The sequence below is a fragment of the Aphanomyces astaci genome (assembly GCF_000520075.1).
Source record: "Aphanomyces astaci strain APO3 unplaced genomic scaffold supercont1.111, whole genome shotgun sequence".
Lineage (NCBI taxonomy): Eukaryota > Oomycota > Saprolegniomycetes > Saprolegniales > Verrucalvaceae > Aphanomyces > Aphanomyces astaci.
Genome location: NW_009798374.1, coordinates 18,887 through 42,300, shown reverse-complemented (window position 1 = coordinate 42,300; position 23,414 = coordinate 18,887). Strand labels below are relative to the sequence as shown.

The 23,414-nt window shown below is 48.4% G+C and overlaps 7 protein-coding genes across 28 annotated transcripts; 4 read left to right on the top strand and 3 right to left on the bottom strand.

The window, feature by feature from the left end:
- Positions 1 to 4,619: 4,619 nt before the first annotated feature.
- On the bottom strand, positions 4,620 to 7,525 carry H257_17588 (hypothetical protein; the record flags this gene model as incomplete). 11 transcript variants are annotated; one of them, XM_009846442.1, is made up of 9 exons in its annotated part: positions 4,620 to 5,150; positions 5,206 to 5,430; positions 5,503 to 6,146; positions 6,198 to 6,426; positions 6,699 to 6,809; positions 6,904 to 7,141; positions 7,209 to 7,216; positions 7,281 to 7,305; positions 7,377 to 7,525. In XM_009846442.1, 9 exons carry the CDS (start codon positions 7,523 to 7,525, stop codon positions 5,124 to 5,126), a joined length of 1,656 nt encoding a protein of 551 aa, XP_009844744.1. In that variant the 3' UTR covers positions 4,620 to 5,123. The 11 variants fall into 11 exon arrangements, with proteins under 11 accessions (XP_009844744.1, XP_009844750.1, XP_009844748.1 ...); XM_009846448.1 differs by having other exon boundaries at positions 4,620 to 5,111; XM_009846446.1 differs by having other exon boundaries at positions 5,503 to 6,426.
- A 1,140-nt stretch (positions 7,526 to 8,665) lies between these two features.
- H257_17587 (hypothetical protein) lies at positions 8,666 to 11,090 on the top strand. 8 transcript variants are annotated; one of them, XM_009846434.1, is made up of 9 exons: positions 8,666 to 8,783; positions 8,834 to 8,858; positions 8,929 to 8,936; positions 8,986 to 9,208; positions 9,262 to 9,375; positions 9,434 to 9,689; positions 9,765 to 9,959; positions 10,005 to 10,321; positions 10,370 to 11,090. In XM_009846434.1, exons 1-9 carry the CDS (start codon positions 8,695 to 8,697, stop codon positions 10,988 to 10,990), a joined length of 1,848 nt encoding a protein of 615 aa, XP_009844736.1. In that variant the 5' UTR covers positions 8,666 to 8,694; the 3' UTR covers positions 10,991 to 11,090. The 8 variants fall into 8 exon arrangements, with proteins under 8 accessions (XP_009844736.1, XP_009844738.1, XP_009844739.1 ...); XM_009846436.1 differs by having other exon boundaries at positions 9,765 to 10,321; XM_009846437.1 differs by having other exon boundaries at positions 9,434 to 9,959.
- A 35-nt stretch (positions 11,091 to 11,125) lies between these two features.
- H257_17586 (hypothetical protein) lies at positions 11,126 to 12,940 on the top strand. Of its 3 annotated transcripts, XM_009846427.1 has the most exons (5): positions 11,126 to 11,359; positions 11,430 to 11,573; positions 11,621 to 12,109; positions 12,181 to 12,323; positions 12,379 to 12,940. In XM_009846427.1, exons 1-5 carry the CDS (start codon positions 11,143 to 11,145, stop codon positions 12,712 to 12,714), a joined length of 1,329 nt encoding a protein of 442 aa, XP_009844729.1. In that variant the 5' UTR covers positions 11,126 to 11,142; the 3' UTR covers positions 12,715 to 12,940. The 3 variants fall into 3 exon arrangements, with proteins under 3 accessions (XP_009844729.1, XP_009844730.1, XP_009844731.1); XM_009846428.1 differs by having other exon boundaries at positions 12,181 to 12,940; XM_009846429.1 differs by having other exon boundaries at positions 11,430 to 12,109.
- Positions 12,941 to 13,136: 196 nt separating this feature from the next.
- H257_17585 (hypothetical protein) lies at positions 13,137 to 14,298 on the top strand. Its single transcript, XM_009846426.1, has 4 exons — positions 13,137 to 13,570; positions 13,627 to 13,797; positions 13,841 to 13,998; positions 14,090 to 14,298. Exons 1-4 carry the CDS (start codon positions 13,162 to 13,164, stop codon positions 14,222 to 14,224), a joined length of 873 nt encoding a protein of 290 aa, XP_009844728.1. The 5' UTR covers positions 13,137 to 13,161; the 3' UTR covers positions 14,225 to 14,298.
- A 191-nt stretch (positions 14,299 to 14,489) lies between these two features.
- Positions 14,490 to 16,434, bottom strand: H257_17584. 2 transcript variants are annotated; one of them, XM_009846425.1, is made up of 10 exons: positions 16,364 to 16,418; positions 16,093 to 16,315; positions 15,969 to 16,046; positions 15,465 to 15,918; positions 15,294 to 15,410; positions 15,125 to 15,250; positions 14,946 to 15,036; positions 14,809 to 14,879; positions 14,625 to 14,718; positions 14,490 to 14,524 (listed from the first exon to the last, which is right to left on the bottom strand). In XM_009846425.1, exons 1-9 carry the CDS (start codon positions 16,416 to 16,418, stop codon positions 14,626 to 14,628), a joined length of 1,308 nt encoding a protein of 435 aa, XP_009844727.1. In that variant the 3' UTR covers positions 14,490 to 14,524; position 14,625. The 2 variants fall into 2 exon arrangements, with proteins under 2 accessions (XP_009844727.1, XP_009844726.1); XM_009846424.1 differs by lacking the exon at positions 14,490 to 14,524 and having other exon boundaries at positions 14,596 to 14,718; positions 16,364 to 16,434.
- A 287-nt stretch (positions 16,435 to 16,721) lies between these two features.
- H257_17583 (hypothetical protein) lies at positions 16,722 to 17,831 on the bottom strand. The gene is made up of 4 exons (XM_009846423.1): positions 17,395 to 17,831; positions 17,168 to 17,338; positions 16,959 to 17,116; positions 16,722 to 16,903 (listed from the first exon to the last, which is right to left on the bottom strand). The coding sequence occupies exons 1-4, from the start codon at positions 17,780 to 17,782 to the stop codon at positions 16,769 to 16,771; spliced, it is 852 nt and encodes a 283-aa protein (XP_009844725.1). The 5' UTR covers positions 17,783 to 17,831; the 3' UTR covers positions 16,722 to 16,768.
- Positions 17,832 to 18,816: 985 nt separating this feature from the next.
- Positions 18,817 to 22,804, top strand: H257_17582. Of its 2 annotated transcripts, XM_009846421.1 has the most exons (11): positions 18,817 to 19,450; positions 19,501 to 19,613; positions 19,709 to 19,813; positions 19,876 to 20,033; positions 20,102 to 20,918; positions 21,276 to 21,342; positions 21,392 to 21,628; positions 21,682 to 21,863; positions 22,007 to 22,185; positions 22,486 to 22,581; positions 22,645 to 22,804. In XM_009846421.1, the coding sequence occupies exons 1-11, from the start codon at positions 18,820 to 18,822 to the stop codon at positions 22,751 to 22,753; spliced, it is 2,694 nt and encodes an 897-aa protein (XP_009844723.1). In that variant the 5' UTR covers positions 18,817 to 18,819; the 3' UTR covers positions 22,754 to 22,804. The 2 variants fall into 2 exon arrangements, with proteins under 2 accessions (XP_009844723.1, XP_009844724.1); XM_009846422.1 differs by having other exon boundaries at positions 21,682 to 22,185.
- The last annotated feature ends 610 nt before the right edge of the window (positions 22,805 to 23,414 follow it).

Here is a 23,414-nt window from a genome sequence, read left to right as displayed (position 1 = left end):
TTCTTTTTACTTTGGGCTTTCTGCGGAATCGGGAAACTTCGAGGTAATTTGTGATCGGTTTTATAAATCGCGCAGAATTGGGAATTTTGTAGCAAAAATTCATAATACTACCGCCGCATTCTCATCAAGCAATCACAATCGACTTAATGTTAAAGTGTAAGACTAACAGAAACGTTAGTGTAAAACGAAGTGCCATTGTACAGTACCTCACGGGTGGATGGAAGGTCGGTAACCCAGAAACCCCGAAATCTAGCTGAAGACGACGTTATGGTATTTTAATCGCGCCAACAATGCAAACCCACTGACGGCATTGACAGGTACTATGCGTCTTAATGACTAGAATAGCGCTAAATTACCAAGGGCTGTATTGTACCGCCCTCAAACCATGTACCCATAGATCCACAATGTAAGAAGTGTTACTGGTCGGTATTATATAATAAATTTTGAGTGATGCGAGTGTGGTTAGATTGACAGTGTTAAAAGTGTTCTAGCTAGGACCAGGAGACTGACTCAAATCAACTAAATTGTACGCAGCACCTTTCCACGACTTCACAACCAAACTGTACTAACTGTAAAAACAAAGAATATACTAGTATATGCATGCTAGAAGGTTGGCTGGTCTCCATTTGTATCGTGCGTTTTATATTAATAGTTACAATAATAACAGGATTGGGAAACAGAATGGAAAACAAACCCCAAGTTCACTCTGGAGATGCAATGAAAAACTCGTGTGGTTTGGAAGTCAACATGTAAAATGGGTTGGGGGTTGTGTTTGTAGATCGCAGAGTATGAAACTATTCGAGAAAAGAATCTGGTCATGGGAACGTCTTTGGATTGAGCATCTCCAACGAACATAAGGCGGGGATACATTGAGGAAACGTAGTTATCAAAATTTACAGCTCCCAGTTCCATGCTTTAATATGATTGGCTATTAATTCCACGTCACAATTATGTGAAATTGGTTCATGTCAGTACTATTTCATCATCGATTGGTACGAAGTCGCCTCAGATCTCGAGTTCATACTAGTACCTCTAAAAACGTTAGCGACTTCAAATATGTATTCGTTACCTTAAGTCAAGCACGTTTCTTCACAGCGTTGTACTATGAATAGGCATTAAATAGGTTCAATTTCATCATTTGCAACAAAAACTCAAAACACTTTTAAACCGAAAAACAGGTAAATATATCATCAGTAGCCATAAACCCAGTAACGTTAGTAGTAACGTTAGGACACTCTATCGACCTGGAACTATACATTGCTCACATGTCAAGCGGATTACTAGTAGTACAGTGTATTACTAGTAGTAGTAGAAGTTAGCGTGCACAAGCGATTGTGTTAGGTCTAATGAAGTCTGATACACGATTAAATTGAAATATCCCATGAATCGCATTGTTTCAACTCGTAGAATCGAACAAAACCACACGCAAATGAAAACTTAGTTTGAATTACGGGCTTGGGTAAACAATTGAGCATAGATATTGTCGATTTGATACAATTTTGGGGAGGGGGTGCAATCGAATCGCGCCGACCAAACCATTCCACAATCGATCTGATTGGTTGAATTTCATTTAGAAGGTTTTGATTGGCTAATAATGTTGAGCTCATCTGAGGTAGCCAATCAAATCGATTTAAATTCCAACGAGAACCACGCCACAACACGAAATTTCACTCGAAAGCACAATAACTTTCTTAGTTGCATTTGTTGATTTATACAAAGTCGATAAAAACAATCATAAAGTTTTCTCCAACACATTATTTACAGTAAAGGGTAAGGCCCCGTCTGGTAATATTTCAAAAATAATTTTCCATTTTCTCGCAAAATGGGATGAACAAAATGCATTTCAACAAATGGAGGTAAAAGGTCCAATTTGTAATATGGCGCTTTGGTACCACTTCAACGAGTAAATTCCACTTGGTATTATTGGATTTGGGTTAAATCTCTTCCAGCGAGAATTATTTCAATGTTGATCAGATTTGTTGAATTCGACCCCAAAATGGCGTTTTGGGCCTGAATATTGCAATATTTCGTGTTGCCAAACGGGCCCTAAACAGTCATAGGGGTTTCTCCAACATTATTATTGCAGGGAAATGAATCTCGCAGCACGAGAATTCCAAACTCGTAACTTCGATATAGCAAGGTATAAGGAGCATTGATTTACTATACTTGGGATGATTTCGGATTCCACTTAAGTAGGTACTTGCCGGGACTATTACATGTTAACGATGCGAAATGCAGTTTATGTTATCGATGCGAAGTGTAGCTTACCTCAACCAAACCGTACAAGTGTATCAACAATGGACGGGCATAAACAGCTTTTGCATTGTCAAACCATTTTTTAATGATAAAAACAATATCTATTATAAAAATAATATCAGTAGTAAATAAAGTTTCAAAACAATTATGTTGGCGTTTCAAGTATTGCCGAATGAAGGACGACTTGAAATAGTTTTTCGGCTACACCCTACTAGTACACAACATATAAGACACCATTGCAATATTCACCTTGACATGTGGCTTGCACCTTGGTGTAAGTGGCTCGTTACGGCTTGCTGTTCGGTGGCGGTTAATAACCCCGTCCATCGCCGTTGTTGATAACGAGCTCTCTATGATTGGTTGACAGTGAACCCTCACATGTAAACAGAGTAAAGCCTTAGAACAAGCATTCCTATTAGCAATGGTCTTGTAGAGGTGGTGAAGAAATGCACTCACCACGTAAAGTTACCCGGTCCCACTCAAAAAGATATCTCGGTCAGGACTAGTAAGTTATCGAGGCAATGGCGAGCTTCTCTCAAACATTTTGATAGACCCGCCATGGCGTCGTTGACCTGATTTGTCCAAAGCAAACTCGTCCCAAGAAGAAGGGCTCGCTGCGAAACAGTGTCGACAGAACCAAGTGCTACATATAGCTAGTACCAGTAGTATGCCTTACAGGACAGGTAGTGCGCCACCCTCACGCTGTCCAGGCTCGCACAGATTGCGCCATCGAAGATTTGGCCACCTTGCAGGCACTTGACTACTAGGAGTACTAGTAGAGGGGAAGTAGATGGGACATTTTCTTCAGCAGCGAAAGATTCTTATAAGACGCATTTGACGCCTACTGGAGTGCATGCTGCACTACTACCGGTAGTAGTAGTACTACGTAGTATGTGTCAAAATTGACCAAATGAACAGTATACTGTATCTCCACATTTGACAATCCCACGAACCCCTCAAGACCATCGTCCCCAGGTTCTAGCAGAACAAAACTGCGTAACGTTTACACTGTTCTAAACCCATAAAGATCGTGGTTTCAAGGTTCACTGGTTGCAAAAGCGATAAAAAGGTGTCTGCCAACAAAGACATGAGGGGCGTGAAGTGCGGTTGTCAGGAACCGGGAGCTGGTTTACAAGGGACGTCGGCCGTGGAGGAAGGGCTTGTGTTTTCACTGTGGAGGATCACGGTCATATCGTACGACGACCCCTCCATTGTGAATATTGCGCTCTCAACACTCGTAGGATAGCACCAACAGCATGACCGAACATTACAGGTTTCCCTTCTTTCGCACCATTTAAAGTCTTACATAGTCAACTTACCCTCCATTTATGTTATATGGAGGGCCCTATCATCGTAGCCACGCGGGATTACGAGCCCTTTCTTTACCTTGGAACGAATGTAAATATACCACAGTATGATCACAACGCTGGGGTCCAGACATCGACGAACGTGACCACGTTTCTCAGCACATTGATATCGACAAGTCGCCGCTGTTCGTATATGCCAGAGGCACGGGGGGGGGAACGACCCCGCGGGGGGCGAGTCGGCGACGATTTACCAAGAATGTAAACAACTCCACGAATCGGACACGGTAATAAGCAGCATGAAGGACGCCACTCTACAGATGCATTTATTGGATTGATATGACGATTTTGATTTGATCATTCGATATTGCGTCTTTGCGAGAAAGTGCGTTGTAAACCAAACCAACACAATCCAGCTACGGGTTAAGTGCATACGATAGCTAACCACAACGATGCAACTTAACCCCAGGAATAGCAACACAGGGGGCCCGGGGAACAGGGCTCGTAGTTCTCTTGAAGGAAAATGATTCGAGGGAATTACTCGTCTATGAATGAGAATGTATGGTACTGTAATCCAATAATAACATAGTAGTAGTACGTATACTATTAATAGTACGACATTTGGATTGGTCAAACTGTACTAACAAGTATTAGTATGACGTGATTGCTCCGGCCTTGGTCATAGTATACTGGTATATGCACGCACGGTTGGAAATATGAGCCAATCACATCCGATGGATTCTCAAGTGATTGTGCATCAAAGCGGCACAGTAAACAACTACTTACGGTAGTAACGTGGGTTCAGAAGGTGGAACTCCCAGTAGGATTTGTTTATCACACAGGGTTAACAGTAAAACGTACTCCGGAGTTACTCTTACTGCGTTTTATCCCGTCCCCGGTCAAAAGTCTGCCAAATTAAATACATTTGGCCCAACAGGTTTCACTGTGCAACCTAATACTATTCGATTCTACAGTTTCCAACATACCAGACATGTATTAGTCGACTCGACGCTATTGGCTAATCCAATTTTTGAGTGGATTTGATTGGTTCTTACAGAAAGGGCATGTAGTATATTGACCTCCAGCGTGTTTCCATACTTATTAGTCAACCTACGCGTTGTTTTATCGCGAATTCACAAGAACGGTGTCACACTATTTCAACCGCGTGTAGCCAAAGCGAAAGGTCGCGCTTGGGGTCTCCCGGAGCTTGTCGTATGTGGCGTACCGTTGGCTGGCATTAAGCGCGGCGTAGTCGACGGTCGGCGCCGCGTCCGCGTGCGTCACCGACACGACTGCCGTCAATCCAGTCCCATTCCGCGCCAGGACGATCGAGACCCTCGACACCATCGACCGGTCTGCGCTTCTCGGCCAGCTAAACAGGTCCAATGACACCGTGTTTAACGAGTACGTGGCAATGTAATCGCCATGGGACAGCCCCGCCAGCCTCGCCATGCTGCTTTCTCCATTTGGAAACACCCGAAACACCCGCGGCGTCGAGTCCAGCATAAACTCGGACGGGATCGTCGCAAACGGCCGCAAGCTGGATGTGATCTAGACAGGGGTTTAACACGTTCGGGAGGGTATACGATTCTAGAGCGTATAAGATTATAGGGTGTATACGATTATTGGAGGGAATGTGGCTTACTTGGAGACTGGGGCGGGTGGTGTGGCGTAATGTGAATGCATATCCGATGGTAAGGCACCGCAAGAGCGTGGGAAGGGAAATGTCCTCGTCTGGCGGGGAATTTTCCTCATACACGACCGACAGCGTCCTGTCAAAGAGGAATTGGCCGTTGAAACCCGACCCCGGTACCATGTCTGAGTCGGGGAAATATCCCGAAACCACGTGTCGATGGGCGTCTTGTTGGGCCTGCGATAGCATTCAAATCGGTCCTTAACGGCATCTCGTGCATGACAATCTCATCCATTTGGAATGTCTTACCATGTACACTTCCCGCAGTTGTGCGACAAAGTAGTCAAAGCCGTCGTCGTACTCTGTTAAAAGGGAAGTCGATGACAAAAGGGGGTGCAGAAGCGGCACCACCGCCGCGGCGTCCTGAATATGCGCGACCAGGTCGGGAATGGTCAGATTAAGCGGGTAGAGTCTCGTGGTTAAGTTCGCGTGCAAGTTGCTTAGCCATGATTGGTAGGCAGAGAGCAACTTGTCTCGGTGCAGGAGGTGGGGGGTCGCGGTGGCGAAGGCCATCTCCGACTGTTTGAGGGATTCAAATGTAAACAATGACAAAAGGAGGTCCAACGCCACCGATTGCAGCGACGCCAATGTGTTGGAATGGTGGTGGAGACGGTCCTTATTGCCAGGGAACGACGGCCGGAGAAACGCGGGGAAGCCCAGCAAGCGCTTCTGGTACGTGTTTAAACCGAGGGATACCCCCAGAGGGTGCAGCAGACTCTTGAGCACCCGCGACTCGAGCGACGGCATGTGTGCGGCAAAGAAGTTGATGGATGGAACCGACATGAACGCGTACAACACGTGCAGGTCCCGCTCGAGAGATTCCGTCGGCGGCGGCAGCGGAAGAGGAGACGACGACGAAGAAGAAGACGGCAGCTTGAGCTGCTTGGACGGATCTACTCTATACACATGACCAAGATGCAACGTCGAAGTATGTTGGGGTGTACAAGGTTGGGTGTGGGCGGGATGGTGTGTCGAGATGTTGAACTCGCCTTCGCATTCGCATGCACTGGACATGGGAGAAGCGTCCAGCGGAAGAGACGAAGGTACCCGGTGCTTCTGGCAGAAGTAACAAGCTCTGCGATACGACATGACGATGAAGGCAGGGGACATTGTCGCATGTACAACCCGCAGCATGGGTTTCGCATGCCCACTCACTGAACTGAACATGTAGCCCTAAACAAAAACAAAGAATCCTCAAAATTAACACAAAAAACGCAAAAAGTTGCTCAATAATTTGACAACAATGCGAAACAATTCACTTTGTTTTACAAAACACTCAAAAATCAATCGATAATTCGCGAAAACGCGAAAAAATACACTTTTTTTATAACAAAAAACTCCAAACATCACTCGATAATTCGCCAAAACGCGACTGTTTTAATAAAATACTCCAAAAATCAAATCGACAATTCGCCAAAACGCGAAAAAAGCTCGGACTCACTTACCACGAGGCGATGGGGACATGTGCGGTGGGCTTTCGTGGACGTGCCGACCCACCCGTAATGCCATCCAAACGTGTTATTCTGGTTGAAGTGGTAGATGGTTTCGTTGCGCGTCTGGAACCGGGTTTATACATGTATACATGTTGTCAGGTATGGGAATGCCAGTGTGTTGGATCCAGGGAAGAGTGTGTGGTAGGTGTGGAGGTACCTCGTGGTAGTAGTGGTACAGCGACGGAATCCACTCGCCTTTGAGGTTGTCCATGGAGCGGGTGTTGTTGACCACGATGGCTGCGTCGATGATGTCGTTAGGCTCGAGGATGCGGTCCGTCGTGGGCTGGAAGTGGACGTACGCGACATTATCGGTCGTCGCGCCGGTCACTTTCAAGTCTATCGACGTCGAGCAAAAGTTCCCGAACGAGTGTGATGGACAACAGTGCGGGAAGCACCTGCACAAGCCATGCCATATCAGAGATGTCCTCATGTAGCGACGCTGCCAACATGATGACATCGTACCGAATCAGCTACAGAGAGGGAGGGTAATGAGCACAATACTAAAATCTCAAGAGATCGATCTGCGGGACGAACCTTGAGACTGCCGGCGCGATGTGTGCTGTGCATCACACAACACCACGACGACCATGAGAGTGCATGCCGATGACGTAGGAATGGCATGTGCCTTACCGGAGGTACTTGAGACTGAACAGCGTCTCCTTGCATGCGCAGTCCTCCTTGGCGAACACCAGAGCCGGAGGTGTCGACGGCTGCTCTGTCATTCTACCTATGGGACTATGTATGCAGGCGGCGTCTCCAATCGGATGGGGATACTCCATCATACAAACTTCCAGTCCAAGTGGACGGTCACATTTCGCCGATAGATATGTAGGGCTAGGGCCTATGGGTCGCATTCCATAAAAATCAGCGAGTAATCTTTCAGAACCTATCATACCATACATAATGTACTACATCACCACTACATAGCGTTGCTCTAGAGTACTATGTTCGAGTACTATTAACTTGCACTTTGCTTCCCATCCGAGCGGGTTAATATCTATTTATGTTGTGGTTCTTGACGAGAATATATGAGGGAATAATTCCCAGCAAAATATTCTATTGACTGCTTTTGGAATAATTCTCTCATTCAAACAGTGGGCCTTCATCTTGCCTACCGTATTTCAATTGGATAGCTAAAACCTGTAGCTTTGGACCTTGGGAATCATGTAGCCCCAAGTATCTTGGGAAGTTTCTGTGTGTATGACCGGTAGTACAAGGCTCAATCCCTCGGGTAAAGAGATGAGGGGGTCAGAAAGCACTGTACTTCGTAGTAGTACTATAGTATCAAGTTGTCTTCGATATAAGCCATCCCACTGTCTTTAGTATTTGCCAAGTTCAGGTTATTCTGACATAACTCCAAATCAAACGGCGACGTCATCTGGTTTGTCAAGTGCGGTTCAAAATCGTCTAAGTGCGAATGGACTGGAAACCCTTGAACTAAACAACTGGTGTCGAAAGAACGCATATCAGAACCGTGGCGACTCTCCACGACACTATTCAAGTATTAAGCTGTTCCACGTTATCCATCATACACTATTTCTGGTTCGACCTACGTACACCCATCAGCTGGCTCGGACGCATCGTGGCACGACGTCGTCTGCGACGATGGACATGCCAATGTCCTCTACGAAGCAACCGTGGCAGACAGCTCCATGGGCGACTCGCTGGTACATTCCCCGTCGAAGGCCATACTTACACCCATGTGGGTGTATCTACCATCTCAGTCCGACCAAGCAAGCTGTTTAGGCCATATTAAATGGCTCAGGACGGTAGACACGACATAGCTATCAATGTGGGACGATTGTCCACCGATACAAGCTGGGGGGGCGGTCCAGAACACGACGCTCCAGATGGTCGTATGGGAATAGAAGTCGCCCCTCCTCCAGTGTGGACAGAGGAGGTGGCACCACTGTGCATCTGCTGGTTGACCTGCGCAGACCGAAAAGGTATGCACGAGCAGGAAGATGAGTTGGCGATGGAGTTTGTCAAGGAAGGATGCGACTGCCATCGACCAGTGTTCGAACCCAAGTACCTCAGGTACTCACACATACAGCCAAGCTAGCATTCTCCTCACTCGTTGGACGTAGAACCCACCGCGCCGGCAGCGTCAAGGTACAGTACATACCCCTACTACTACTACGTACGATGTACTACCACTCCATCACACTCGCGTCGTGTCTAGTTGATCCGGTACGACCTTTGTTCTTCTCATCGGGGCCTCTAACGATCGTACATGTAGGTGCTTTCCGCACTGTTGTCCATCACACTCGTTTGCGAGCTTTTGCACGTCGTCTATTGGGTTGACCGTGTCCAGTCAAGATGTCGACACCGTCGCATTTCTCCGGTTTCAGTCCGCGGCGACATCCACGTTGGACCGCGGCGCCGTCATCTCCATCTCGGACGTCCGCACGTCGGACAACGTCAAGGGCGAATGGATTCCCAGCGAAAGCCGGTCGTTGTTAGTACGTTGGATAGTAGGTCCTACCTACTACAGTCCCTAGTAACCGTGTCCCAGGTCGCCACGACTGCGACGCTGTTTCGGTTCAACCACGTGCATCACGTGGGATGGCACTACGGGTGGATGGGTACTTCAACCAAAGCCCACCGGACGTCGCCGCATCACTTGGTCGTACGTAGTACTACTAGTCAAGCCAAACGTCGTCACAGACACGACGGATGTACCGTAGGCGTATGTACTGCAACGGTCAGCTTCGTCTTCAACGACCAAGGCGGCGGCGGCGTCGGATGGCGGCCGGTTCGTGGTCCGAGGAGTGCTCACATCCCCATCTTTCATCGTCATGAGCTACCGCCGCGCCTGTTATGCGTGCCAAAAGCACCGCAATCACACTGCCAGCACCAAGTGCGAGTGCGAAGGCGAGTTCAACGTGTCGTCTACATCAGCACCATCACCGCCGCCGCCGTCCACCTCGACAACCTCTCAAGGTCGTCGGCTAGTAGTACTAGTAGTAGTAGTAGCCTCATATCCATCATTCGATCATCATTCACGTCGAACGATAGAGCGTCCTCTTTCTTCGACTGCAATCGAGAACGACCTGCGGTCGATCTTGCACTGCGTCCAACTCACACCACTGGGCGCGTTGGTCCGCTACTTGCCAGCCATTGAAAGCCACCTCGCGCGTCTAGTTCTAGGCCACAACTACAAGGTCGCGGCGTCACTGCTGGCTTCCCTTGTCCATGCGTCACCCCATCGGCGTACATGCCTCTTGCTTCCGCCATCATCATCTCATATGTTCGTAGGCCACCAAGGAGAACAACAAGTCGACGGGTTGGTCGTCGAGTGTGTACTGCAAGCCCTCACCAGTGCCTTCTCGAACAACTACCGCACACACTTTGGACATTACGCGACCTTCCTCTTTGATAAGCCGGCGCTCATCGACGCATATAATCACTGGGTGGCGTGGTGGTCCAGTCAAGTGACCCATCGACTCGCCAGTCACTCGAACGCGTCCTTGGCGGAGCTGGCCCGTCGCATTAATAAGCATGCCGCCAGCCCCATGCTATCGATGTCCGACGGCGTCGAGTACTTTGTGGCCCAACTGCGAGAAGTGTACTTGGTATTACTGCTCTATACCTTCGATGTTTAACATGCATGATACATGTAGGGAACCGCCGGCCATCCTTCCAAGATGCCGTTTCCACCCAACAATGCGCTGGGCACGATGCACGGACTGTGGACGTTCAGCCATGTGCATGGCGGCATCGACCTTCGGCTTCCCATGTCGTTGCTGACCGTGCTTCGATGCATGAGCATGCTCTACGTGATGGACATCGGAACCGCCAAGGACGAGTGTGGGGCGTCTGTCCTGCATGTGCGCGCGCCCGTGCCGCTCTACAACACGATTGGGTCCATCTTTGTCGTCGACGGCACGCCGCGGGTGTTTCGCGCGTTCCCCAACGGAGAAAGCACCATGACCAACATGTCTGGGTTCATCCATGGGGACTATATCGCCAACGCATCATCACCGCACGATGCCGTGGAAGTGCGTGTATTCAGCTGGCCCGTGGATGCGGCCTTCGCGTATGTAACGCGATGTCGCGCGGCCGTTGCTCCTGGTTCAACGCAGATGTCCCTTGACATCCAAGTATGCCGATTCCCCGTGGAAGCGTCCTTGGACTGGTCTACCATGACCTCCATCGAGCGATGCAGTCACTACCGCCGAGACATGGAAGCTCCCGTCTTTCAAGGTTGCTTTGTTTACATCCCCCACCTAGAAATTCCGTAACTGCCGCCATCAACCCAAAATATCAAACACGATTTTTTCGTCCAAACAATATTAATATTCACGAAAAATTCCAAAATGATACAATTATCCAGCATTCCAACCAATCGAATCACGACATTTTGAAGAAATCCACCAATCAACGCAAGTTGAAAATGCACGTCTACTTCAGCGTCGACCAGCGCCACCATGGCGTCGGGCCGGTCAAGTATGCATGGGATCCGACGGGAAACTTCCTCGCGTCTACGGGAAGCTCCCGCGTGGTCCACATCTTCGACCGACGCGGGGAGCTCGTGGACCAAATCGTGCCGCCGTCGCCGTCGATCTGTACCCATGTGGCATGGAGCAACTCGCGCGACCGCAAGGTCCACGGTACGATATATAGATCCCTCGTTCCTCTCTCGATCGCATGACGTGATGCTGACCCAGTATATCGATGCAGGGTTAACCCTGGCAGTGTCGCAAGCAAACTCGTCGGTGCTCGTGTTGTGGTCCGCGGCAACGCACACGACCCATCACGTGGACGTGAACGTGAAGGAGATCACGCTGCTCTTATGGAACAAAGCCAAGTCCACCACCATGGAAGGTGTACCTATCATGTTGATTCCATGTCATGTTCATGTATGTGTGTAGGTGTCGAGGACAACTGCATGTTGCTCGCGATCGGGACATCCAGGGGGCAAGTCGTGTTCTACGACATGCCGGACGAAGTCGTGTCCTCCGCGCGTGTCCATCGAGTCGCGCTTCGACCGGCCTTAGCCAAGCACAAGAAGAAGATCTTATGTGGGGACTGGAATGCCCAGAACGAGTTTGCGTTTGGAAGCGAAGATCGCCAAGTGTCCATCTGCTACGGAAAGGACGGATCGGTGATCGACCAGGTCAAGATCAAGGCGGCGCCCGTGGGCATCCACTTTGGCGGCCGCCGCTCGACCGCCGTCAAGCGCATCGTAAGCGTCAATATGGGCAGGGAAACTATTCTTCTCTACGACCTCAATGAGAAGGACAACGCGCTCGAGCTGGCGTTCCAGGCGCGATATGGAGACATCGTCGACTACCGGTGGTTCGGCGCGGGGTACATCGTCGCAGGCTTCTCGCTCGGCTATGTGGTCGTGATTTCTACGCGTATGTCCGTCCTTTCTCTGCATACTGTAGGGGAAACCCATCTTTGACATGTGGTATATGTATCCCTGCAGACATGAACGAGATCGGGCAAGAGCAGTATTGCGCCAAGTTCCACGACACTTGGCTCCATGCGATCTGCTACAACGAGATCAACGGCATGGTCGCGACCTGTGGAGACGCGTGCATTAAGGTCGTGCGCATGGCCGACTGGAAGGTACGAACGAGGACGTGCTTCGTGAGGGGAATCAACCACGACGACGTGTATGTAGGAGATTGCGATGGAGAACTTGCACCGCGACGCCGCCGCGTTCGACGACTTGAATTGGACCGTTGACGGTCGCTTGCTCAGCGTGAGCTGTCACAATGGATGGCTGCATCACTTCAAGCTCGTGCACATGGAACAAGCGTGTACTACCTTGGACAGTGCCGCATTGCCCTCCGCCGCGCACTTGATCGCCGCCATCCTCACGCCGTTCACCCCCCCTGTCCTCGTGTTCACTGTCGTGTCGATGGTCGGGTGCATTACGCTTGCCATGTCGTGGGCGCTGGAAGTATCAGTGTGGCAGCTTTTGCAGGCCATGTTCGGGTTTGGACTTCGGTTGTAAAGTTGTAACGGTGCAGTTATCCATGTGAGATACGTCAACGACATGGGGTCATGCTGAGATATGTCGGGCGGATCAAATGGTTGGTCGCATGAAGTGACACCAGCCTTGGGTCAAACCACAAGGGTGTTGCTTCACCTTCTTCATGTTTCGTCCTCTCAAGATGCATGCATGACCTCACCCACCTTCGGCATCAACAGATTGCGGCATTGTATACAGTACTCGTGGCGGCGAAAATTTTATTGTCCGCTGGATCCTTGGAAACCTTTGCGTACCCATCATCCGGATAACGGGTACTGTACAATCGTACATTGCATACAAATATCAAGATAGGTCGTACATTGGCCCCCCCTTCAACGCGTCGCCATAGAACCGGATACGTATCCGGACTTCTGGATTCGAAATATCAGCGCATTGAGGTTTGTGGACATTTTCGTAGTTGCTTCAGACATGCTGCTGAACAAAACCAACACGCCGACGTCGTACGGGTCGACCAAGCCAGGAGTCGCCCTCATGTACCAGGCGCAGCAAGCACATCGAGAGAATGACGTGGAAGCGTCCCGCTCCGTGCACATCGCCAAGATTGGTCATGCGTGCGAAGCCCACTTGAAGGACGGCGGCCACATCAAGAGCGCGGTCTACGGCGGCTTGGACGGCATCATCACGACGTTTGCGACCGTCACGTCGGTGGCGGGGTCGGGTCTCCCGCACTCTGTCATCCTCATCTTGGGGTTGGCGCACTTGGTGGCGGACGGCATGTCCATGGGCATGGGGGACGTGTTGAGTAGCCAAGCAGAGATCGACCTCGTCAACCACGAACGCGCCAGAGAGATGTGGGAGTTCGACAACTTCCCTGAAGGTACCACCACTCACCACCTACAGACGATGTGTGATGACTGACTAGTAGTTGTGTAGGGGAAATGGACGAAATGGTCGAACTGTACGAGCAAAAGGGGATCGCGACCGAGGACGCCAAGCTGGTCGTGAACACGTTGGCCAAGTACAAGGAAGCGTTCATCGACATCATGATGGTGGAAGAGCTCAACCTCATGCCCGTGGACGAAGACGACAACCCTGTCATTGGAGGTATACAATCATCTTCTGATGTATCCTCAATATGGAGCTATAGGTCTGGTGACATTTGGGTCGTTCGTGTTGTTTGGGGCTGTGCCTCTGTTTTCGTACTTGGTGAATCTCTTGCCTGGGGTTCAGTTGACGAGCGAAGAGGCGTTGTGGGGGTCTTGCGTCCTCACGGCGCTCACGCTGTTCCTCCTTGGCGCGGTCAAGGTAATATATATCATATTAATATATATATATCATATTAATATATATATATCATATTAATATATATATATCATATTAATATATATGTGATTAGGGCCAATATGTCGGCCAAAAGTGGTTTGTGTCGGGGATGTACATGGCGGTGAACGGGACGGTGGCCGCGGGCACGGGGTGGATCATCGGGTACCTCCTCCAGCTTACTGGCGTCCAGAATGTTACCATGGGCTAGTATTACTAGTAGTAGTCATTCTAGTAGTGTAATGTAAGGCTTATTTTGGAACATGGGTAATTTTGGACTTTGTATTGGTGCTTTAGTGTTCATATGTTAGGCTGGTGGATGCAAACACTTCAAAAATTCTGTGATTTTGGTTGGCTATAATACTGACCAATCATCGAGCGTTTGATTATTATCCAATCACGTAGTACTATTAGTTTCCCATTGAGTCCCAACATCCACAGCATACTAGCATACTGTACCGACCGGTACACTGTACAGGAGTAGATGCAGCACGACAACGATTCGAGTAATCTACAGTAGTAGTTAGTAGCTACTACGTAGTACAAATGTAGCTACTAACTACTACTGTAGAATATACTACATACTGTATGTGGGTCTATATTGTACATACATTACACGCGAAGGTAAAAGAGCAGGTACGCGTGCTCGGCCAACGCAGCTTGTTTGGTGATGTACTGCACCGTGTCGTCATCATAAAGCGACCACTATGGACACAAAAGTCAGTCCAATATTATATATATACATAGACGGGCATAACAGGCAGTTTAATCTTCAGTATATATTGTATATAGTACCTGGTCCTTGGCATCACAACACACGGCTGTGTAGTGGCCGCCCACAGCATGCAGGCCGTGGTGCGAGATCACTAATATCATCAAATATTTGTGTCAAACTAGTACTACTAGTAGTAATACTACTCGTCACAACCTACCCGAGAACAACTTGTACTTGGCGGCCTTTTTTGTATGGTGGAGCAACGTGGGCGAAAACAGCGACGGTGGCAGCTCCAGGTCGGTCGGGTACTATTCCATGCATCATATATATATATATATATATTATTCACAAATATATATATATATATATATACCAGAAAAATGATATATGTATTACCTGCACAATCGTGTTGAGCTTGAGCGGGCCTTGGACCGGGTCGTACGTGAAGCGCTTGACGTGCAAACTGAGCACGACGGGCAGCGTTTCGAACGCCGTTCGTTTCAACGTGGACTGATCCAGCGCCTGTCCAAAGCTTGTTTCAAACGCGTTCGAAACAAATAATTACCTCGTCTTCCATCGTGGCACGGATCATCTGCGACAACGTGGCGGAATCGGTGGACGGGGTTGTCAGATGCAAGCAATGGAACGGCTCGATCGTCGCCGCGCCGACCTTTCGTCCGGCCTACACATATAGTACTACTAGTAGTAGTACTACTATATGTGACATCGTACGTACCCGGATCAGCTCGGACCGTAGCGTGCCCTTGAAGAGGTACGTGATGGGCGAGTGAGTGTCGACAATGTTGTGGTGCACGGCGGCCGCCTTTCCGTGTTTCTGGATCTCACTCCATCCGTCCAACGGGCTCACTGTATCGCAGGGCGAAGGACTTGTCAACGGAAACGTACTATGGCTGGCTTCATAGTCCACATGTAAATGCTCCAGGAGGAATTCGAGGAACTCGAGCGCATCGTGCTGCATGCCATTGGCCGATTGGAATAGCCGCAGAAAGTACGGGGACAAGATCACCGGCGCTGCCGACGTCCGTCGCATGATCGTCCTTTGCTGGGCTAATGTGGGTTCGTCCAGCTCCCGAACGAGGGTCACCAGATGCTTCCATCCGACCAGTGACGCTTGATGAGATGACACGGACGAGATGTCGCCGACCTTGGACGAGAGATGACATAGCAGACTAGGACAACCAACTCAACATGATGACAACGAAGGTATGGAAGAAGGTACTTTCGAAAGGGCGGACACGCTAGTAGGGCCTGGAACGTGACGTTCTGGAAGCATGTGTTGCCTTGGTTGACGAATCCCCTGCATGTGATGAGGTGAAGAAGATGAAGAAGGGAGGGAACCGGACCGACGTTGAAGGTCCTTGGCGCTTTCGTGGAGGTCCAGCTCCGTCAGAACTTGCTCGAAGGCCACCTCCAGAGAAATCGCCGGCTTGGCTTCTATGGTTCCGACGGGAGTTGCTGGTGTAAATGGGGATGGATGGGATGCTGCTGCGACTGTGGGTTTGCTCAGGTTGCTCCACGAGAACGGCTTGGGCTTCTGTGGCAAGTTCACGTGCGATATCGCCAGGACTACCGCATATACGGTCAGGCTGTGAGCATGCTTTGGGTCGTACCTACCTTCCTGGGTCTCCTCTGCGGTGAAGTCGCCGAACAAGATCATCGGCGTCACCATGCAGTTTGGATATGACGATGTCGGTGCTTTTTAAATGCCATTACATAATTTAATTCATGCTTGGTCTATCTTATTTGAAGTTTGTATGTGGGGGTTGCCATCGCGAATTAAATGCAATGGCGCTGTCAGAATGATGGTCGTTTGCATCGATGACTGTGCCTCGAAATGTCCCATTGGTCCAGAACTAACAAATAAATAAATCAAAAATACATTTCACCCCCAGTATTATTCATACTAATAGTCTAGTAGCTCGTTCTACTATAATCGTACCTACTATTAATAGTACTAGTCTTCACAGTCAAGTTGTTTACTCTTATGTTCGTGTTATAGGGTTACTACTACTAGTAGTACTAGCCCATGGTAACATTCTGGACACCGGTGAGCTGGAGGAGGTACCCGATGATCCACCCCGTGCCCGCGGCCACCGTCCCGTTCACCGCCATGTACATCCCCGACACAAACCACTTTTGGCCGACATATTGGCCCTAATCACATATATATTAATATGATATATATATATATTAATATGATATATATTACCTTGACCGCGCCAAGGAGGAACAGCGTGAGCGCCGTGAGGACGCAAGACCCCCACAACGCCTCTTCGCTCGTCAACTGAACCCCAGGCAAGAGATTCACCAAGTACGAAAACAGAGGCACAGCCCCAAACAACACGAACGACCCAAATGTCACCAGACCTATAGCTCCATATTGAGGGATACATCTCGTCCAAGAAGATGATTGTATACCTCCAATGACAGGGTTGTCGTCTTCGTCCACGGGCATGAGGTTGAGCTCTTCCACCATCATGATGTCGATGAACGCTTCCTTGTACTTGGCCAACGTGTTCACGACCAGCTTGGCGTCCTCGGTCGCGATCCCCTTTTGCTCGTACAGTTCGACCATTTCGTCCATTTCCCCTACACAACTACTAGTCAGTCATCACACATCGTCTGTAGGTGGTGAGTGGTGGTACCTTCAGGGAAGTTGTCGAACTCCCACATCTCTCTGGCGCGTTCGTGGTTGACGAGGTCGATCTCTGCTTGGCTACTCAACACGTCCCCCATGCCCATGGACATGCCGTCCGCCACCAAGTGCGCCAACCCCAAGATGAGGATGACAGAGTGCGGGAGACCCGACCCCGCCACCGACGTGACGGTCGCAAACGTCGTGATGATGCCGTCCAAGCCGCCGTAGACCGCGCTCTTGATGTGGCCGCCGTCCTTCAAGTGGGCTTCTGGTGCAACATGTCCCTTCTTGGCGATGTGGATGATGCGGGACGCGTCCTTGTCCTGCAGCAGGTGCGCGTGCTGGGCGTTCGACTTGGTGGCGCCGTACGTCGCAGCGTTCGTGGTCGACAGCATCTTATTGAGCAATGAAGAAGTGGTTTGAAGATATTTGCCAAGGCGTGTGCCAAATGGAAATGACGCGATTTCATTGGTCGGTGCTGGTCACATAAATCCAAGGCTGGAACGTTGCTGAGCTCAACACTGGGATACTGTGTACAAGGGGAATCGAAGTTGAACGCTCTTTAGTGACGTTTGATTGGCTTAGACACATCAAACTTCGATTCTGTCGACCAATCCAACCTCCTGGTTTGCAAGTACGCGAATCGGATTGGCTAATCTCCTTCGAACTTCGGGGTTTCGGGGTTTCGGGGGTTCGGGGTTTCTGTGGCGATTATTTGGATGGTTCTAAACTGCACGATGTACTGTACGTACATACTTACAGTTAGGACTTATTCCAGTGGTGCTGGCATTCAATAACTAGGTCAGCCATGCCGAGTATATACCATGGACATAACTAGCTAGCTATTGGTGTACTAGTACTATTGTCATAAACAGCAACCCCAACCAGCCATGACATTCGACCTCGAGTACTAGTAGCACTGTAGTAACTACTACAGTAGTACTGTATCGTCGACTGATACTTGGAATGTCTCGGTCCTTCTGAACCGGAGAAGGCCAGTATGCAGAGTCTAATTAAACGGTGGAATGAACCTGCCAAGTTGTACTTATATATATATGGAGTAGCCGGCTAGAGAGTCAAGTGCGGGCAAGAATGCATCAGTTTTCTACTACCGTATAGTGTATATGCATTGCGACGGATTAATCAATTGCGACTCCTGTAATAACTGATATTTACTTGTGAACATGTCGAATATACTTCAAATTTGTATGACGCAATGGATTAACAACATTTTGAGAACGAGTGTCGGCTGGTTGTGAAATATCACACATACGTATACACAATACGGTCTTTTGGAGGTAATTAGTCGTCCAAATTATATTATTGTGGAATTATTACTTCGTATATTTAAAAAAATAGTGCCGGAATTCGACGGTCCAGAGTGATGGTCCCTTGGGGGCGGATCCCACTGATATTAATAATTTGAATAGAGATGTTTGACGGTCAGGTGGGCCGCCGTACTCGCGTGAGCATGGGGGGCAAGAAGCTTCCTGCGAAGGAGCTGTCCAAGCACGACTTTGTCATAGCCGCAAGGGAAGAGCGCGTCAAGCGGGCGCGATCCCGCCTTGTCCACGAGACCAGCACCAAGCTGCAAGCTTGGTTCCGCGGTTGTCGCACGCGGGCGATTACTCGCGCGTCGTTGCAACACGCAGTGGTGGCGAAGTGCAACGACGTCGCTACGTTGCAACGCATGTACACGTTTGCGATCCCAGTGCCTGTGCTCACCCGTCTAGTCCAAGAGACCATCTTCGTCGGGCGGTTGTGGCAACCTCCAGCCACGGCGGACGCTGTCGTCGTGCCATGCAGCGTGCTGGGCTTGGTGCAGCAATCGTGGACGGCGCTTCAGATCGAATGGGATCGTTCCCCTTCCAGCAAGCACGAATGGACCGTCCGCGTCGCGTCGCTCTGCTCGCTCGTGTCGCGGCTGCGCCCGTCCGACCTACAGGGAATTCTCCCACTTGTGGCCGAATCCCTTCCCCATGCGCTCTACCTCTGGGCCATTCGTCCGTCGTTCGGGTTCTTTGATGCCGTCGTGGAGGCGTGGACCCGCGACCGCCATCACCGTGCGTCGTCCTATGTTCATCTATTTTCGCTCATCTATTCGATCCGGTAGAGTTCCCAGCGTTGGCGCCGTACGTGGATACATTGGTGCAGTCATATGCTTTGCATGAAGCGTTTGCTTGTACTTTGATGTCGCTGCCATTGAGTGCCCAGCAGCCCGCCTTGGTAAATATATATATATATATAGACCTCTCTCCACTCGAATATATATATATATATATATATATATATATATTGATATATTGATATGTTGACCTTAGAAACCATGGTTGGACGCGTCGTATTTGCATCTTCCTGCCAATACGTTGTGGATTACATCCCCGTGGCAGCAAGCTGTTGTCGTGGGCAACCTCTTGGATCTATTGGTAATATATATATATATATATATCTACGAATGCCTCTTTTTATATATATATATATATCGTAGAACTCGTATAATCAAGTGGAAACCACCGCAGTGACCCTCCTGGTCCAATATACTTGCCAGTCAGTGGTTGATTTCGCCTTGAACTCATCTACCATCCAAACTCAACTCCAACTCATTGCTTCTCGATCAATCGTGTCCAAACTATGGCTATCAGCGTTGTAAGTCTATATATATATATATATATATATATATATATATATATAAATTCATAATATGATATTTCTAGACAGCAGCCAACTCCTCGTCTGGTGTACGGTGTAGCTCAGGTGTATGCGTGGCTACTTACTGGTCATCCTTCATCTTCTCCATTGGTTTCCACGGTGCTATTTACCATCTCCAGCTCTTCCGCCATCCTCCGCCATGTATTTCGCCTGCTCCAGTCGCTTCCATCTCCGCTTTGGCTGATCTTTTGCTCCAGTTTTGGGTCTTATATCGACACTTCGGATGCCCACACCCTATCGAACCACTTTCCCCAAATCCCAGAACTTGTGACACTGCTCAGCCACACGTTATATGGGATACTGTGGCGCGAGTCGCCCACAGTGTACTCAATTGAGAGTGAGGCTCAACTGAGTGCGATGGTCCACCTCTTTAACCAGCTCCACGCCCGAGTTGAGTCGATTGCATTGTGGCCATCGCTGCCGATTCCGCCAGATGTGATGACGTTCGAAGAAGAGAAAAATGACAAAACCGTTAAGGTCTTTTTTGAATCCAACACTCGCGCCAAGCTCCAGTACGTGCTCACGACGATCCCCCAAGTGGTGCCGTTTGAAACGCGCGTGGCGCTGTTCCACTCGTACCTGCACCTGGACAAACAAAATGTACCTAATCGACACGTGTTTGCGGCGCTCGTGCCCCTGCGTATCCAGCGAGAGCACATTGTCACAGACAGTTTCGAGCAGTTTCATGCGATACAGTCACTCAAGGGACGTCTGCAGATCACATTTGTGAACGCCCAGGGCCTGGAAGAGGCGGGGGTCGATGGCGGCGGCGTCTTCAAAGAATATATTGACACGCTCACCAAAACTGCCTTTTCCACAGAGGTACGATATATATATATATATAATTACGACGTGTTGTAGGAGTTGGAAATATATATATGTATATTGCATGACTAGTATTGTTGGTTTACGTGTATAGCAGCTAGCTAGTACGAGTTGTTGGGTATATATATATATATATATATTGCCTTCATGATGGTGTTGTTTGATACTATTTTAGAGTCGGATTTGGGTATATATATATATATATATATATATTGCATCCATGTTGTAACGTTTGGTTTCACTGGTAGTATATATATATATATATATAGAGCGAGAGAGAGAGAGAGTGAAAACCCTCTTTATTATTTACTTTTAACAATATATATATCAATATATATTTATTTGGGACGCTAGTTTCCGTACTTTTTGGCCACGGACGACCACCAGTTGTATCCAAACCCCCAAGCCCACTTGTCGTCAGGTACGCTATAATACCATTATATTCTCTAAATAATATATATATATATTAGACGACGCCGTCGCCTATTTTCGGTTTCTTGGGCGGTTGTTAGCCAAAGCCATGTACGAGGAAATCCTGATCGAGCCCCAGTTTGCGCTGTTCTTTCTCAAGAAATTACTGGGCCAATTCAACTCGCTCGACGATTTGCGGTCGTTAGACGCCCAAATGTACCGCCACGTGCTCGAGCTCAAGACTATTCCAGACGTCGAGAGCCTCGGGCTCACGTTTACAGCGGCTTCGGGTCCCCGTACGACACTATTTTATATATATTTTTTTTTTTGAATATTTTTTTTTGGGTAGATTCCGTCCACGAGCTCGAAACAAACGGGGGCGAGGTGGCTGTCACTGGTGAAAACGTGATTCGGTACATCCATAAGCTGGCGGATTTCAAATTGAACGTGCAAATCGCCGCCGCCAGCCGCGCCTTCTTGGTCGGGTTTCACGACCTGATCCCGTCCACGTGGTTGCGTCTGTTCAGCCCGGTCCGATAGTCGTCTATGTGTATCTTCTATTATATGTATCAATATATATATATATTATTTACCCATGATGATTCCTCTATGACTGTGTTTTTTATTGTTTTACCTATGCAAAATCATCTATTTTTGTTTACAAGGAATGATAGACCGAGCTCCAGATGCTGATTGGCGGAGCCACTTATGATGTAAACGTGGCCGACTGGCAGGCGCATACGACGTACGGCGGCGGGTACCATCCGTCCCAGCCTAGAATCCAGTGGTTTTGGGAGATTCTAACAGATATGTCACCTCTCGAACGAGGCGATTTGCTCCGATTTATCACGAGGTTGGTACATATATTTATATATATATTTATATATTTATATATTTATATATATTTATATTTATTTATTTATTTATATATATATATATAGTCACGAAAAGGACTGGAGCAACTGTTTGATTGGTTGTCGTGAAATTGATATATCTTGGTCGTATTTCATACGAATTTCAACCATGGTGAATGAGAAAGTGTGTGTGATTGGCTACTTGATTTGTGTTGTGGGGATATGATTGGTCAATCTATATGTTTCGATGGAATATGGAAACTAGTAGTACTAGTATTAACTGTGAATCATCGGTTTAGTTGCTCGAGGCAACCGCTACTCGGGTTCAAGCACCTGAATCCGCTGATTTGCATCCAGCAAGTGCGAACGACCGACGACGACCGGTTGCCGTCGAGGTAAGAGTTTTTGATTAGTTGATTAGTTGAATTTAGTTAACGGGAAAATCATGCTTGATGTAGCGCCACGTGCATGAACTTACTCAAACTGCCCACGTACTCGACCAAACAAATCATGCGGGCCAAGCTGGTTTATGCCATCCAAGCCAAAGCTGGCTTTGAATTGTCATAGATTAATAACTACTAGGACTCTAATAATAGTAGTACTACTATTGCATCCATATAGAAAACTGGTGTACATGCTAGACACTGGGATACCCGACCATACTATAAAGTCGGATAGCAACAAAAACCTGAAAAGTACGACTAACAAGGGTGTAAAAGTAGAGATTCCAGCAAACTGATGTCACCACAAGCCATATACTAGAGCTTAGGAGCAGTACGTATGATCATGATGCAGGTATATTGTATAGAACCTGTATGAATTAGTACAATATAACTCATTACTTGTATTATAGAGTACTCTCACAAATTATATACCGTATAGTGTATATGTATTGCGACAGGTGATATTTCACATTAGTGGAAAAACGTCGGACAGGATATACAGGTCGTCGGACCGTTTGTCCGGCTTTCTTGTTCGTTGTAATATTTGTCCCTACACCTCGGCCACGGCTATAGCTGCATTGCATTTGGCATATAAGAGCATCCCCACCGGTGCGACTGTAAACGCTATTATACAGTTCTATCCGGACTATTTACAGTTTTGACAACCCCACCGGGCGACTGTAAAATACAGGAAACTGTAAATTTTACCGCGAGACGGCAAATCGGCCACATTTACAGTCGCGACTGTAAAATAGAGATTTTACGAATTAGCCAATAACATGCTA

What these genes read in the sequence shown, in the direction of transcription:
- H257_17587 (XM_009846430.1), top strand. Translation starts at nt 8,695, where the DNA reads ATGCACGAGCAGGAAGATGAGTTGGCGATGGAGTTTGTCAAGGAAGGA. An exon ending in GCGAAAGCCGGTCGTTGTTA is followed by an intron (nt 9,209 to 9,261) that starts GTACGTTGGATA and finishes ACCGTGTCCCAG; the next exon opens with GTCGCCACGACTGCGACGCT. An exon ending in AACTGCGAGAAGTGTACTTG is followed by an intron (nt 10,322 to 10,369) that starts GTATTACTGCTC and finishes TGATACATGTAG; the next exon opens with GGAACCGCCGGCCATCCTTC.
- H257_17586 (XM_009846427.1), top strand. Translation starts at nt 11,143, where the DNA reads ATGCACGTCTACTTCAGCGTCGACCAGCGCCACCATGGCGTCGGGCCG. An exon ending in GCGCGACCGCAAGGTCCACG is followed by an intron (nt 11,360 to 11,429) that starts GTACGATATATA and finishes ATATCGATGCAG; the next exon opens with GGTTAACCCTGGCAGTGTCG. An exon ending in TGCGCATGGCCGACTGGAAG is followed by an intron (nt 12,324 to 12,378) that starts GTACGAACGAGG and finishes ACGTGTATGTAG; the next exon opens with GAGATTGCGATGGAGAACTT.
- H257_17585 (XM_009846426.1), top strand. Translation starts at nt 13,162, where the DNA reads ATGCTGCTGAACAAAACCAACACGCCGACGTCGTACGGGTCGACCAAG. An exon ending in CGACAACCCTGTCATTGGAG is followed by an intron (nt 13,798 to 13,840) that starts GTATACAATCAT and finishes ATGGAGCTATAG; the next exon opens with GTCTGGTGACATTTGGGTCG. An exon ending in TCCTCCTTGGCGCGGTCAAG is followed by an intron (nt 13,999 to 14,089) that starts GTAATATATATC and finishes ATATGTGATTAG; the next exon opens with GGCCAATATGTCGGCCAAAA.
- H257_17584 (XM_009846424.1), bottom strand. Translation starts at nt 16,418, where the DNA reads ATGGTGACGCCGATGATCTTGTTCGGCGACTTCACCGCAGAGGAGACC. An exon ending in CGCAGAGGAGACCCAGGAAG is followed by an intron (nt 16,316 to 16,363) that starts GTAGGTACGACC and finishes TATATGCGGTAG; the next exon opens with TCCTGGCGATATCGCACGTG. An exon ending in TACGGTCCGAGCTGATCCGG is followed by an intron (nt 15,411 to 15,464) that starts GTACGTACGATG and finishes CTATATGTGTAG; the next exon opens with GCCGGACGAAAGGTCGGCGC.
- H257_17583 (XM_009846423.1), bottom strand. Translation starts at nt 17,782, where the DNA reads ATGCTGTCGACCACGAACGCTGCGACGTACGGCGCCACCAAGTCGAAC. An exon ending in GTTCGACAACTTCCCTGAAG is followed by an intron (nt 17,339 to 17,394) that starts GTACCACCACTC and finishes GTAGTTGTGTAG; the next exon opens with GGGAAATGGACGAAATGGTC. An exon ending in TCCTCCTTGGCGCGGTCAAG is followed by an intron (nt 16,904 to 16,958) that starts GTAATATATATC and finishes ATATGTGATTAG; the next exon opens with GGCCAATATGTCGGCCAAAA.
- H257_17582 (XM_009846421.1), top strand. Translation starts at nt 18,820, where the DNA reads ATGTTTGACGGTCAGGTGGGCCGCCGTACTCGCGTGAGCATGGGGGGC. An exon ending in GTGCCCAGCAGCCCGCCTTG is followed by an intron (nt 19,614 to 19,708) that starts GTAAATATATAT and finishes TGTTGACCTTAG; the next exon opens with AAACCATGGTTGGACGCGTC. An exon ending in GCAACCTCTTGGATCTATTG is followed by an intron (nt 19,814 to 19,875) that starts GTAATATATATA and finishes TATATATCGTAG; the next exon opens with AACTCGTATAATCAAGTGGA.